Consider the following 12,841-nt stretch of genomic DNA (forward strand, 5'->3'; position numbering starts at 1 on the left):
AATAATGGGAGTCAATGTCAGTGGCGTAGCGTGGGGGGTGCAGGGGGGGCCAGCCGCACCGGGCGCAACATCTGGGGGGGGCACGCTCGTACTCGCAGCTCTCTGCCCCTACCTGGCTCACTCACTCTCTCTCACTGCAGTGCTGGCTGTGCGAATCCGATCCAAGCCGCTGGGTCGCCGCCCACTGTGGAGGGGGTGGGTGCCAGGCGTGCGGTGCGGAGAGAGAGCGAGGGACTATCTGGGGGAGGGACAGTGCAGCGGCCACCCAGCGCAGCGCTGAGCACGGGAGAGAACCACACCAGACCAGACCAAGCAGCAGCAAGAAGAAGCTGGCAGCGGCGGCAGGTTAGGGGTTAGGGGGCGCAAATTACTTGCCTTGCCCCGGGTTAGGGGGCGCAAATGACTTGCTTTGCCCCGGGTGCTGACAACCCACGCTACGCCGCTGGTCAATGTAGATCTTTCAGGACCAGTGTTATATGGTCTCAGCAGCCACTCCCAGTCACCAGTCTAGCTGCCACATTCTGGATTAGTTGTAGTTTCTGGGTCACCTTCAAAGGTAGCCCCACGTAGAGCTCATTGCAGTAGTTCAAGCGGGAGATAACTAGAGCATGCATCACTCTGGCAAGACAGTCCATGGGCAGATAGGGTGAACACAGATGCAGCTGAACACAGAATTGACCTGTGCCTCCATGGCCAGCTGTGAGTCCAAAATGACTCCCAGGCTGCACACCTGGTCCTTCAGGGACAGTTACCTCATTCAGGACCAGGGCGTCCCCCACACCTGCCCTCCCCTGTCCCCCCAAAACAGTACTTCTGTCTTGCCATGATTGTCTTGGTAGAAGAGAGTCTGCTGGTTCTTTAACAAGTGCAAAACCTGTTTACCAGTGGTAAAAGAGTTGTGATGTGTATGTCTCTCTCACTCAGACGAACTTCAACTTGATCCATGCGACGGTCACCTCCAGGCTTGACTACTGTAATTCGCTCTACGCGGGGCTGCCCTTGAAGCTGTCCCAGAAACTCCAGCGGGTGCAGAATGCTGCAGCGAGGCTCCTCATGGGATTTCTGCCATGGGAGCATATTCACCCAGTGCTTTTCCAGCTGCATTGGCTCCCGGTGGAGTACAGAGTAAGGTGCTGGTTTTGACCTTTAAAGCCCTTCATGGCCTAGGACCCTCATACCTACGGGACCGCCTCTCCTGGAATGCCCCACAGAGGACCTTAAGGTCCATATATAGTAACACCCTAGAGGTCCCGGGCCCCAAGGAAGTTAGATTAGCCTCAACCAGAGCCGGGGCCTTTTCAGCACTGGCACCGGCCTGGTGGAACGCTCTGTTTCATGAGACCAGGGCCCTGCAGGATCTGACTTCTTTCCGCAGGGCCTGTAAGACAGAGTTGTTCCACCTGGCCTTTGGCTTACAATCAGTTTGATTCCCTCCCCCTCTTTCTTTTTCCTTTCTCCTCCTGTGATGAGGCTGCACCCTAATGTTTTAATGTTGTATCTTAATCTTTTAAATTGGATTTTAATCAACTTGTTTTTATCATTGGTTGTTAGCCGCCCTGAGCCCGGTCTTGGCTGGGGAGGGCGGGGTATAAATAAATTATTATTATTATTATTATTATTATTATTATTATTATTATTATTATTATTATTATTATTATTAACTGTCAGTTGTGTGAGGTGGGGATCATCCGTTCCTAGCTCTGGTGGCAAGGGAAGGATCTATGAGCAGAGATCTGCAGATTGCAAGTAGGTTATCCACTCCAGACCCCTCCTGCAGTTCCAGATAATGTTATGGGAGGGACTAGCAGAAGGCTTTACCTTTGGACCCAGGTGTGTAGATGGTTTTATCTGTCTGGATGAAGAGATATCCACTGTGGAAGGAGACCAGAACAATCCTCTCCAATGTGAACTGAGGACACTTGGCCACAACAATCACATACTGCTTTTGCTTCGAATCCTTCTTCATATCATTGGCAGAAACCTGCAGGAGCAAATCAGGAGCTAGAAATCGGATATCTCCTGGTTTTTGCTTACCAAGGCATATAGTAGCAAACTCAAATCCCTGCTCAGTAGGTGACCAGTTGCTAATTCTCAGCCTAGTAAAACTTCACAGAATTCTTATAAGACTGGGGTGGGGGAAACAGCACATTCAGGTTGCAAAAGTGCACTGTTTTTTGTAATGTTGGTTTAAAAAAATAAGATGTGGATTTAAAAGAAATAATTATTATTCAATGGTGTACCGGTGATATTTAACCCCTACTAAGTTGGCAAAAATGTATAGGGCAAGTACAAATACCTGCTGGAAATGTAAAGAAAAAGAAGGTACCTTTTATCATATGTGGTGGACTTGTAAGGTAATAAAAGCTTTCTGGGAGATGATATACAATGAAATGACAAAAAAAATGTTTAAAATAACCTTTGTTAAGAAAACAGAAGCTTTTCTATTAGGAATTATAGGTACTAATGTCCCAAAAGAACAGAAAAAACTTTTTATGTATGAAACAACAAGCGCACTGATGCTACTAGCCCAGAGGTGGAAAGAAGCCAGAGTCCCTACCAGAGAGGAGTGGGAAACCAAGCTGATGCACTATGCTGAAATGACAAAACTGACTGGAAAACTCAAAAACCAAGAGGACAAAAACTTTATAAAAGAATGGGGAAAATTTATAAGTTGCTTAGGAGACCACTGTAAACAGATGGAAACATTAGCAGGATTTTGACTCGCTTGTAGCATAGCAATTACCATGGATAATATGGTTTGATATAAAAACTGGAGTATCGAAGAATATGTAGTAGTAAATGTTTAAAATGGGACCCCATGGAGGGGGTGGGGGGAAGTCTGGAGATTCGGGAGAATTTGCTATTTAAAATTTTGTATTTGGAAAACCAAATAAAAATGATTTCAAAAAAGGAGAAATAATTATGTTGCTTACTGAGAACTATGGAAATTATTATTGTGTATTAAATGTGTATCTCACTCTTTCACCAAAATTCAGCTTTCCTGCAAAAAAAACCCTCAAGGTGCATTTTACTAACTTCTAAAGCTGATCTGCTGTATAAGAGACACTAACAATCTGGTTCTTCTCATCTGTTACACTGAGGTCTGATGATCCACTATTGCACTATAAGCACACATAAAGGTAAAGGTAAAGGGACCCATGACCATTAGGTCCAGTCACGGATGACTCTGGGGTTGCAGCGCTCATCTCGCTTCACTGGCTGAGGGAGCCAGCGTACAGCTTCCGGTCATGTGGTCAGCATAACTAAGCCGCTTCTGGTGAACCAGATCAGCACACGGAAACACCGTTTACCTCCCTGCCGGAGCGGTACCTATTTATTTACTTGCACTTTGATGTGCTTTCGAACTGCTAGGTTGGCAGGAGCAGGGACCGAGCAACGGGAGCTCACCCCATCGTGGGGATTCGAACTGCCGACCTTCTGATCGGCAAGCCTTAGGGTCTGTGGTTTAGACTACAGCACCACCCGCGTCCCTTATAAACACACATAGACACCCCAAAATAACTGACACACAGTGCAGTCCTATGCTGGTAGTACTGTGTTCAACCAGGTTCAGTGTGTATAGGACTGCAGCATGATTTGTGCATGTATAGGACTGAAGCGCACAAATGTCATCATCCCTAATCGTCGCTCTGCACCCACCTTTATGGTTGGGGTCACCATCATGTCACTTGCTGACTCTATGCGAGTTTTGACCATGTACAGGGTGTTTCTCTTCTGTGGGAAGTCATGGACAGAGACGGTGACCTCTGCGTCAAAGTTGGCCCCATGAGCCTCCACCACAATCGTCTCTTCGGTCTCTACCCGCAGGACGCTTGGGGTGATGAGGGAGTACCTACAGAGGAGAAAAAGCTCACGGTAGTGAGTTTGTTTGGTGCATTTAAATGTCACATGACAGCCTCTCCATGCTGCATCTGCCAGGATGTGTTGTGGGCACTCCTTGCGCAATGGATTTCACCATTTGCAGTTGTTTGCAGTTCTGCTACTGTTAATCATTGCCCACCACTTCTGAGGACCCATTTGCATGGCCCCCCATAGGAGCCAACTCCTAGGGGCTGAGGGGGCTTCGCCTCCCCATAAGATATTTGATGGGGCCAGGACCCCCCCCCCCAAGTTAATGGGCATTGACCTTCAAATGGTGTGTGTTCACCATGCCATGTAGGGCCTCCCCAATATTCTATTCAAGTTGGCACTCCTGGTGCCCCCATGGGTGTTGAAATATGTTTGTCTTGTGGCATCTTTGTCCCTTTTAAAGCACACTCCTCCCCCCCCCCGTTACTTTAGTCGGAGGCCTTATTTTGTAGCAAAAACAAAGTTTTGCGGCACCTTAAAGACAGAATGAATGAAGTGGCTATTGACCCATCACCAAGACATCGATTCTAACTGTGTCTACATGGAAATGAGCACCATTGAAAGAAGTGGGGCTTGTACCCCACTTCTTAAGAAATGTGGTGCTGGTGTGAACTGCTGAAATCTAACCTGTACTTACAGTTGGCTGTGAGAAGAAGTCGGGAAAGAGACCAAGAGGGCAGCCACCAGGTAGAGAGCAGTCCCCTCCATGGTGATCTGGAGGAACAGGAGAGGCAAGCTACCGTCTCAGTATTTATCCTCTGAGCCCCCTTCCAAGCCATTGCCCTTTGGCAATCTCTCCATGTTTAATCAGTAAATGGGGAGGAGTTGGAGCAACCTGGCAATTTCAAAATAAACTAGCAAGCCTGTCAAAAACCACAAGGATTTATCTGTGTGTTTTTAAAAACCTGTGCCTCTCCCAAAACAGATCATTCATGATGGCAGTCAACGGGAAGCAGCACTAATTGCATTCTCTCTCATTTTGTGTTATGCCAGGCCTCCCCAGGGCAGCTGTTTTGTGAATGCCATCTGCAGTATGCTCTCAAAATTCAATTTTTGTCCCCTGGTCTAAGAAGGTTGGCAATCCCTCCCTCTTTTCTGGCTTTGTGACCAGTTATCAGTCAATTATTTTACTGAGGTTTTATTTACTAGATGTCACGTTGTTATCTGTGTTCTAAAAATGCTTTTTGCTGCTTTCCGCTATCCACATTGTACCGACACATCTAGGAGGGAAAATCAATGGGGATGGTGCCCACCAGATTACCCTTGACCATTGGCTATTGTCATACTTAGCCCTGAACTGGTGCCAATCACGCAGTCCTCAGAGGCCTCCTAAAGAACCCCTCAGCCCACCAGAATGCTGGTGACATAATGTCTAGGTCCAGGCTGGACAGTGACACAGCAGGCCTCTGCGTCAGGTGTGAGGAACCCCTGACCCTCCTGATACTACTGAAATACAGTTTCTATCACCTCTTGCCAATGGCTATGCATGCTGAGATGGATAGGAATTGTAGTTCAACATCTGTCATGGTCCAGTTTATGGACGGTCGAAGTCCCTGCTGAGGTCGGGACCGGGGCAAGATGGCGGAATGGGAGCAGGAACGGGAGTCCGGAAACCAGGAGTCAAGAAGCCGAAGGTCCGAGGGTCAGGAAACCAGGAGTCAAGGGTTTGAGGATCAGGAAGCAAGGAGTCAAGAAGCCAAATGCAGCAAGGCAGGAAACGTGTTGCTGTGGCAAAGAACCGAAGAGAAATGCTGACCTTATATCCCTTCCCCGCTCTTGCCACCAGGTCCAGTGAGTTACCTAGCGGCCTCACTTGTGCGGCCGTGCCTTGCCTCTCCAGTCCTGCGAAGCCCTACTGGTCACAGGGTCTGGCTCCTGCACACACTCTTGACAACATCTGGTGGGCTAAAGATTTCCCATACCTGCTCTGTCACCCCAGGGTCGTTGTGAGGGTCATGGTTAAGTGGCCTCTACTCATGGGTACGCAACCCATGAAACTCTACCAGTAGCTTTATTGAGCCCTCCAGTTGCAGGAAATAGTACAAGCGTCTGTTTCTTGATTTGTGATCTTCCTTGCTGAGCCCCCTGTGATAATGACCTTGGACTGTTGTCTGCTCTGGTCTCTAGGTCATATTTTGTACCTGATTCTCTGTGCCTGGTCTTGGTTTGTTCAGTGTGCTGCGCACTTCAACTCTACCCTTGTTGGTGAGAGACTTATACTTCCTGGGTCTGGGCCCCTAAGCTCTGTGGAGATCCACTTGGAATATGACAGTTATGTTGCCTGGGGCCGATGAGAGTTGTATAAGGGAGTCCTTGGAGCACCCCACAATTGCCTAACCTTGGCTCCCATAGGTTCAGGTCAAGGGTCACAAGCAAGAGATAGCAGGAGATAGAAGCAAAACAGCGACCTGTAGACCTGATCTTTATTGCTGTGACAAGACTTCTCGCTACCACAAAGAGAAGAAGCCCGAAGCCCTGAACAATGGTTACATCAGTATTTTAAAGTTTCCCAAAGTTTCCCATAATACATTTCCAGAAGGATCATCAAGACATCATAGATATGTCACAGAAAAGGTGTGGTCCCATGCATGCCACTGTCACTCAAATATACCATATTTTTCTGTGTATAAGACTTCCCCAGGTATAAGACGCCCCCTATTTTCTGGGACTCCGAATTAAGAAACTGCACTACAGTGGTACCTTGGGTTACATACGCTTCAGGTTACATACACTTCAGGTTACAGACTCCACTAACCCAGAAATATTACCTCGGGTTAAAAACTTTGCTTCAGGATGAGAACAGAAATTGTGCGGTGGCAGCACAGCGGCAACAGGAGGACCCATTAGCTAAAGTGGTGCTTCAGGTTAAGAACAGTTTCAGGTTAACAACGGACCTCCGGAACGAATTAAGTTCTTAACCCGAGGTACCACTGTATTCACTATCTGTGTATAAGACGACTCCTTATTTTAAACTTCAAAAATTGAAGGAAAAATATAGTCTTATACACGGAAAAATACGGTAGTCTTTCACGCGTGCTCCATCATAGTACAAACGAAAGCATTTACAGTTCCCTGTTCCCTGAGTCCAACAACATCTGAAGTGTCACATTATCTCTATCCCTGAACAGAGAAAGAAACTTGAGGAGGAGGTAATTCAGAGTAGAGAAATAAGGGTATGGTTATGATGACTTTTGCTCAATAAAATGGGCATAAACAACCGAATAAAGAGTTAATTGGGAAATGCTGGTTATCAGCTGGCTTCCAGTAACAGGTCTGGATAGAAATGGAACCTGGACAATCTCCAAAGACATTGTTGCAACACGTCTGCATGTTTACTAGGTCAAATATGCAGTTTAGTTAACTCAAAAGCAAATGCCCTAATACAGTGGTACCTCGGATTACATACGCTTCAGGTTGCAGACTCCGCTAACCCAGAAATATTACCTCAGGTTAAGAACTTTGTTTCACGATGAGAACAGAAATCATGCTCCGGCGGCACGGTAGCAGCAGGAGGCCCCATTAGCTAAAGTGGTGCTTCAGGTTAAGAGCAGTTTCAGGTTAAGAACAGACCTCCAGAACGAATTAAGTACTTAACCTGAGGTACCACTGTACTGGGTGAGAAATGACTGGTGGTGATAGGGGCTGCAAGTGAGAGTCAGAAAGCATCACAGGTATTTTGAAGAAACCAGTGCCAGGGGTGCCATGGGGGGGCAAGGCCCCCCAAAAATTTTCGAGGAGGCTCAGGCCCCTCAAAATTCCACAGTGGCCGTGTGCACAGACTGCAGGGGGTACTGATGTCAATTGTGCAAGCTGTGTGGCGTGCGCATGACACATAGCATGCCCTGAGGAATGCGTAAGTGATGTCAGCACTGACACTGGGTGTTGTCATAGAATCATAGAGTTGGGAGGGACCCCAAAGGTCATCTAGTCCAACCCCCTGCAATGCAGGAATCTCAGCGAAAGCATCCATGACAGATGACCATCCTGTCAGGAAAAAGCAGCAATGCAAGAGCGAGCTGCAGGTGTCTGGAAAGCAAAACAGGATGTTGATGTTTGGGACTGTACCATGGGAATGAAGGGGCAGTCTATTCACTGTTCTGAGCACCGGATGTTAGCTCAGGGTGTCATCTGACCTGTACTGGAAGTACAGGGGTGGAGTTTTCTTTCTCTACTGTTGGAGTCTGGAGAGTGCAGACGTGTTTCTCTGTACTGCTGCAATGACAGAAATAAAGACATGTAAATAGATTTCTGTCTGTCTCGTTCCCCTCCCTGAGGGAAGCAGGGAGGAGGGAGAGGTGTGTCCCTCTCACGCTGAGTGGGATCGCCGATAGTGACCTTGCCTGTATCCTGCCGGGAGACGCAGATGGGGAGGTCAACAGGATCTTAAGCCGAGTGCCTAGAGAGTGGCCAGTTACCTCTGACTGAGGCTAAAGAATCCTCTGTTTGAAAACCTCCAAGGAAGAAGAATCCACAACCTGCCAAGGGAGACCGTTTCACTGTCGATCAGCCCTTACTGTCAGAACGTTTCCCCCTCGTATGTTTAGTTGGAATCTCCTTTCTTGTAACTCGAAGTCATTGGTTCGAATCCTACCCTCCAGAGCAGAAGGAAACAAGCTTGCTCCATCTTGTGTGTGGCAGTTTTATTACTGACCTCCTGACTTCAGCTTCTGACTGGTTGTTTGGCTGTGACGCTTGCTGGGAAATCTTGGGCCATTCACAGTTTCTCAGCCTCATCTTTCATAGAAAACGGTTGTGAGAATGACATTTTAATGTATTTTTAATCTTTGTTGGAAGCTGCCCAGAGTGGCTGGGGAGACCCAGCCAGATGGGCAGGGTACAAATAATAAATTATTATTATTATTATTAACTTATTGGCAGAGTAAACTCTTTGAATACATAGAACTGGCCAAAATGACTCACAAAGTATGAAATCAAAAGGGAACAAGGTTTGAGGATGAATGGGGTAAATTTGTTGCGTATATTAAGATAAATTGTAGAAGTTTAAAAACTGTAGTGGGTTTGATCTAAACCATATGATGTAAATAGAAGGGGTATAACAATCTGCAGGAGAAGATTCGAATTAAGAAAACTGATGGGGGGAGGAGGGAAGTCAGGGTGCTAATATGCACTTTGTAAATAAGATAACGTAAAATGTAGACTTTAAAAGATCGTTTCATTTATTATTTTGTTTTCTATGTTCTTTTTTCCTTGGTCATTATTGTTTAATTCTTTTGTGTTTGTGAAAAGCAATAAAAATTATTTTTTAAAAAATTAAAAATTATTATTATTATTATTATTATTATTATTATTATTATTATTATTGGGGGGACCATGTAAACTGCCCTTAGCTCATTGGAGAAAAGGCAGTGTATAAATTAAATAAAGGCATTCCCCTATTTTGCAAAACTAGAACCTATCTGCAACTAGCAGCAGTGGAATATCATGCTCACAAGACACATTTCCTTCTCCTGATCTTTTGTTCTGGATCCCTCAGATGAATCCTAAATGCAGTCTTATCACAGCACGAACCTCCACCGACTCTCAGTGATGTTGTGGATGTAGTATTAGGACTCAAAAGCAAGAAAGTCATATTATAACAAATCTTTTAAGTAGAACACTTTCCCAGTCTGCATCTGCATTGAAATTATTATTTTTGCTTGTGCGTCTGTTGCCCTGGGCTATTTTGGGAGGAAAGATAATAATAGCAATAACAATTTTGTTATCCCTGGAAAGCGGCACCTGTTCAGTTCCTGCCTGTGATGAACCTTTTAAAGGCACAAGAGGAAAAATGAGTGACATTTTTACAATTGTTCTAAGGCAGGGGTGGGTCTTTCTAGCTGGCTCTCACAAGCTCTCCCTAGGCCACATTCCTAGTTGTCTCTACCTAAGAAAAGTCATACAAAAGTGTATCACCAAAATACCTACTCCAGATTAAGGAGTAAAAAATAATATCATATGAACTGATAAGGTCCTTTTCCTTGTGTCTCTTCCACCATAGGTCCTGAGGTCAGCAACGCAAGAATGGACCTTTTTTGCAGTGGCTCCATTTGTGGAATGCCCTCACCAGGGACGTTTGACTGGCACCTTCATTATACACCTTTAGGCACCGGGTGAAAAGATTCTGATTAAACATCTATGGCATTTAAAATGAGGTAGGGGGCATTGTTTTGTCTGCAATTGTGCTATGCATTGTTGTGTTTTTATACTGTTAGGCGCCCTGTGATCCTCGGATGAAGAGCAGTGGTGTTGTTGTTGTGACCCCATGAACCAGAGCACGCCAGGCACTCCTGTCTTCCACTGCCTCCCACAGTTTGGTCGAACTCATGCTGGTAGCTTTGAGAACACTGTCCAACCATCTCGTCCTCTGTCGTCCCCTTCTCCTTGTGCCCTCCATCTTTCCCAACATCAGGGTCTTTTCCAGGGAGTCTTCTCTTCTCATGAGGTGGCCAAAGTATTGGAGCCTCAGCTTCACGATCTGTCCTTCCAGTGAGCACTCAGGGCTGATTTCCTTCAGAATGGATAGGTTTGATCTACTTGCAGTCCATGGGACTCTCAAGAGTCTCCTCCAGCATCATAATTCAAAAGCATCAATTCTTCGGCGATCAGTCTTCTCTATGGTCCAGCTCTCACTTCCATACATCACTACTGGGAAAACCATAGCTTTAACTATACAGACCTTTGTTGGCAACATGATGTCTCTGCTTTTTAAGATGCTGTCTAGGTTTGTCATTGCTTTTCTCCCAAGAAGCAGGCGTCTTTTAATTTCGTGACTGCTGTCACCATCTGCAGTGATTATGGAGCCCAAGAAAGTAAAATCTCTCACTGCCTCCATTTCTTTCCCTTCTATTTGCCAGGAGGTGATGGGCCCAGTGGCCATGATCTTGGTTTTTTTGATGTTGAGCTTCAGTCCATATTTTGCGCTCTCCTCTTTCACCCTCATTAAAATTAAAATTCCTCCTCACTTTCTGCCATCAAGGTTGTGCCATCTGCATATCTGAGGTTGTTGATATTTCTTCCGGCAATCTTAATTCCGGTTTGGGATTCATCCAGCCCAGCCTTTCGCATGATGAATTCTGCATATAAGTTAAATAAGCAGGGAGACAATATACATTTAATTAATGAAACTGTTGTTGTTGTTAAATATAACAACAAGAAGCTAGCGCAGGATCCTGTTTCCCCAGAGCCAACCAAATAATCCGGGAACCCGCCCAAGCAAGGCATGAAGCCTATAGCGCCCCTCTCTGGTGCGCAGCTGCCCCTAGGCGCGCAGCATCCGCGGAGCTCTCGGGTTCGTCCGCTCCTCCTCCGCGATTTCGCTCTCTAATCGCCTTCCTAAGTTACCAACAGGCTGCGCTCCGAGCGCGGCGCAGCCTCCCTTTCTTCGCCCGGGGAAGGCGGGGCGGCGACAGTGGGGAGGAGGAGAAGGAGGAGCCGGACCTCGCCGGGGAGGACGGGACTACAACGCCCGGCGTCCTCCGGCTCGGGGCGGGCTCGCTTGTCCTTCGATCGCCGGGCTTGAGGCTGAATTTGGGGAAGTGCGCGAGGGGCGGCTGACTCCGGAGGCGAGAGGCTTGGCTGGTGCGCGGGCGAACGCCCGCTTCTGCGCTTTTGGAGAGGTGGGCGCTGGGGTCATATTTTTTGTTGTTGTGTCTGTCTCCTCACCTTTCTCAACGAGGGATCGTGCTTAAAGAGGGGCGCGAGAGGTAGGTAGGTGCCCGGCGGCGGGGTGGGCAGCAGCATGGCGCAGGAAATCTCCCAGCCAGGAGGTGCCCCCCGCTTTCTCCAAGGCACGGCCGGGCTGCAGCCGGCTGTGGCTTGCATAGCCCCGGGCTGCGTGCGCGCCTTGGAGAGGTAGCAGATAAAGAGCTTGCGGCTGTTGCGTCCGCGCCCCAGCGTGGATTTATCCCGGGTGACCGCTAGGCTGGAAGGTCCCCCCCACCTTTTTTCCCTCGGCCTTTTCCGCTCGGTGAGGACACCCTGTAATCCCCCATGACGTGGCCAGTAATCGCCCTGCCGCCGCCTGCTGCTCGCCGGCTGGCTGGCGCGGCGCTGGGTTGCCAGGTGGCGGGGCTCCTCCGGTGTCTTCTGAGCTGCTGTTTGCAAGGAGCTTTCCCCATCACTCTCCTTGCCCGGGCCTGGAATAGAGAACCTGTAGCTGCACAGGAGCCCCTGGAGAACGAGGCAGGCCGAGGCCGGTTTCCGATTTCCACTTGCTTATCTGCCTACACAGTTTCCACAGACGGGTAGCAACGAAAAGAACAAAGGGCAATGCGGCACCTTTCCGTTTATTACGGCGGGAACTTTCATAGACTGCTGGGGTCCCTTCTAGACAGGGATGCATGAGCTGCTTGAGAGGGGATCTTAAGCTTTTGTTCTGCTGCACCCCAAACTAAGTTTTGGGCTACATCACACCATGCATCCTGTGGCTGGGAGACTCCTCATTGCATGATCCCTAACTCGTGGCACACACTTTGAACAGTTCACCTCCATGCTGCACTTCGGAATAAGGGTCTGGATATTTTTTTACTCCCAAGTAAACAGGGCACCCCGCATGATGCACCCACAACACTGGGAGACCATCCCCTACAGTGCTCTAGCTAGCGTTTCCAGTGGCGTAGTGTGGGTTGTCAGCACCCAGGGCAAGGCAAGTAATTTGTGCCCCCTAACCCGTGGATTTGCGCCCCCTAACCCCCAGATGTTGCGCCCGGTGCAGCCGGGGCCCCCTGCACCCCCCACGCTACGCCACTGAGCGTTTCTTTGGGGGGACAAGTCACTCTTCAACATGCTACCCATGCCAGTAATTACCAGTATTAATAAAGTGTGGGTGGGTGTCCAAAATAAGCATTGATATATCTGTACCACCAGGAGCCTACAAAGTGCCACAGTCCAGGCCACTTTTTGTGGGCATGTTTTGCAAGGACAGTCTTCCGAGTCTCTGTTGACCATTTTATTGGAGAACTCATGTTTTGCT

At 47.8% G+C, this 12,841-nt stretch overlaps 2 protein-coding genes across 4 annotated transcripts in view; one reads left to right on the forward strand and one right to left on the reverse strand.

The window, feature by feature from the left end:
* The window catches only part of LOC308576475 (A.superbus venom factor 1-like), a 63,931-nt gene extending 59,271 nt beyond the window's left edge, over nt 1-4,660 (reverse strand). Inside the window, exons 1-3 of one of the 2 annotated variants that reach the window (XM_081175843.1) lie at nt 4,508-4,660; nt 3,661-3,853; nt 1,819-1,981 (exon numbers count right to left, since the gene is read on the reverse strand). In XM_081175843.1, coding sequence (XP_081031969.1) covers nt 1,819-1,981; nt 3,661-3,853; nt 4,508-4,578 — 427 coding nt within the window. In that variant the 5' untranslated portion in view covers nt 4,579-4,660. The remainder of the gene's footprint in view (nt 1-1,818; nt 1,982-3,660; nt 3,854-4,507) is intronic. The other variant, XM_081175842.1, reaches the window with a different exon arrangement.
* Nucleotides 4,661-11,286: 6,626 nt separating this feature from the next.
* Nucleotides 11,287-12,841, forward strand: part of LOC308576490 (retinol dehydrogenase 8-like) — a 29,315-nt gene continuing 27,760 nt past the window's right edge. Inside the window, exon 1 of one of the 2 annotated variants that reach the window (XM_081175878.1) lies at nt 11,287-11,573. The gene's annotated coding sequence lies outside the window, so the exon portion shown is untranslated. The remainder of the gene's footprint in view (nt 11,574-12,841) is intronic. The other variant, XM_081175877.1, reaches the window with a different exon arrangement.

The sequence above is a fragment of the Podarcis bocagei genome (genome assembly GCF_964188305.1).
Source record: "Podarcis bocagei genome assembly, chromosome: 17".
Lineage (NCBI taxonomy): Eukaryota > Metazoa > Chordata > Lepidosauria > Squamata > Lacertidae > Podarcis > Podarcis bocagei.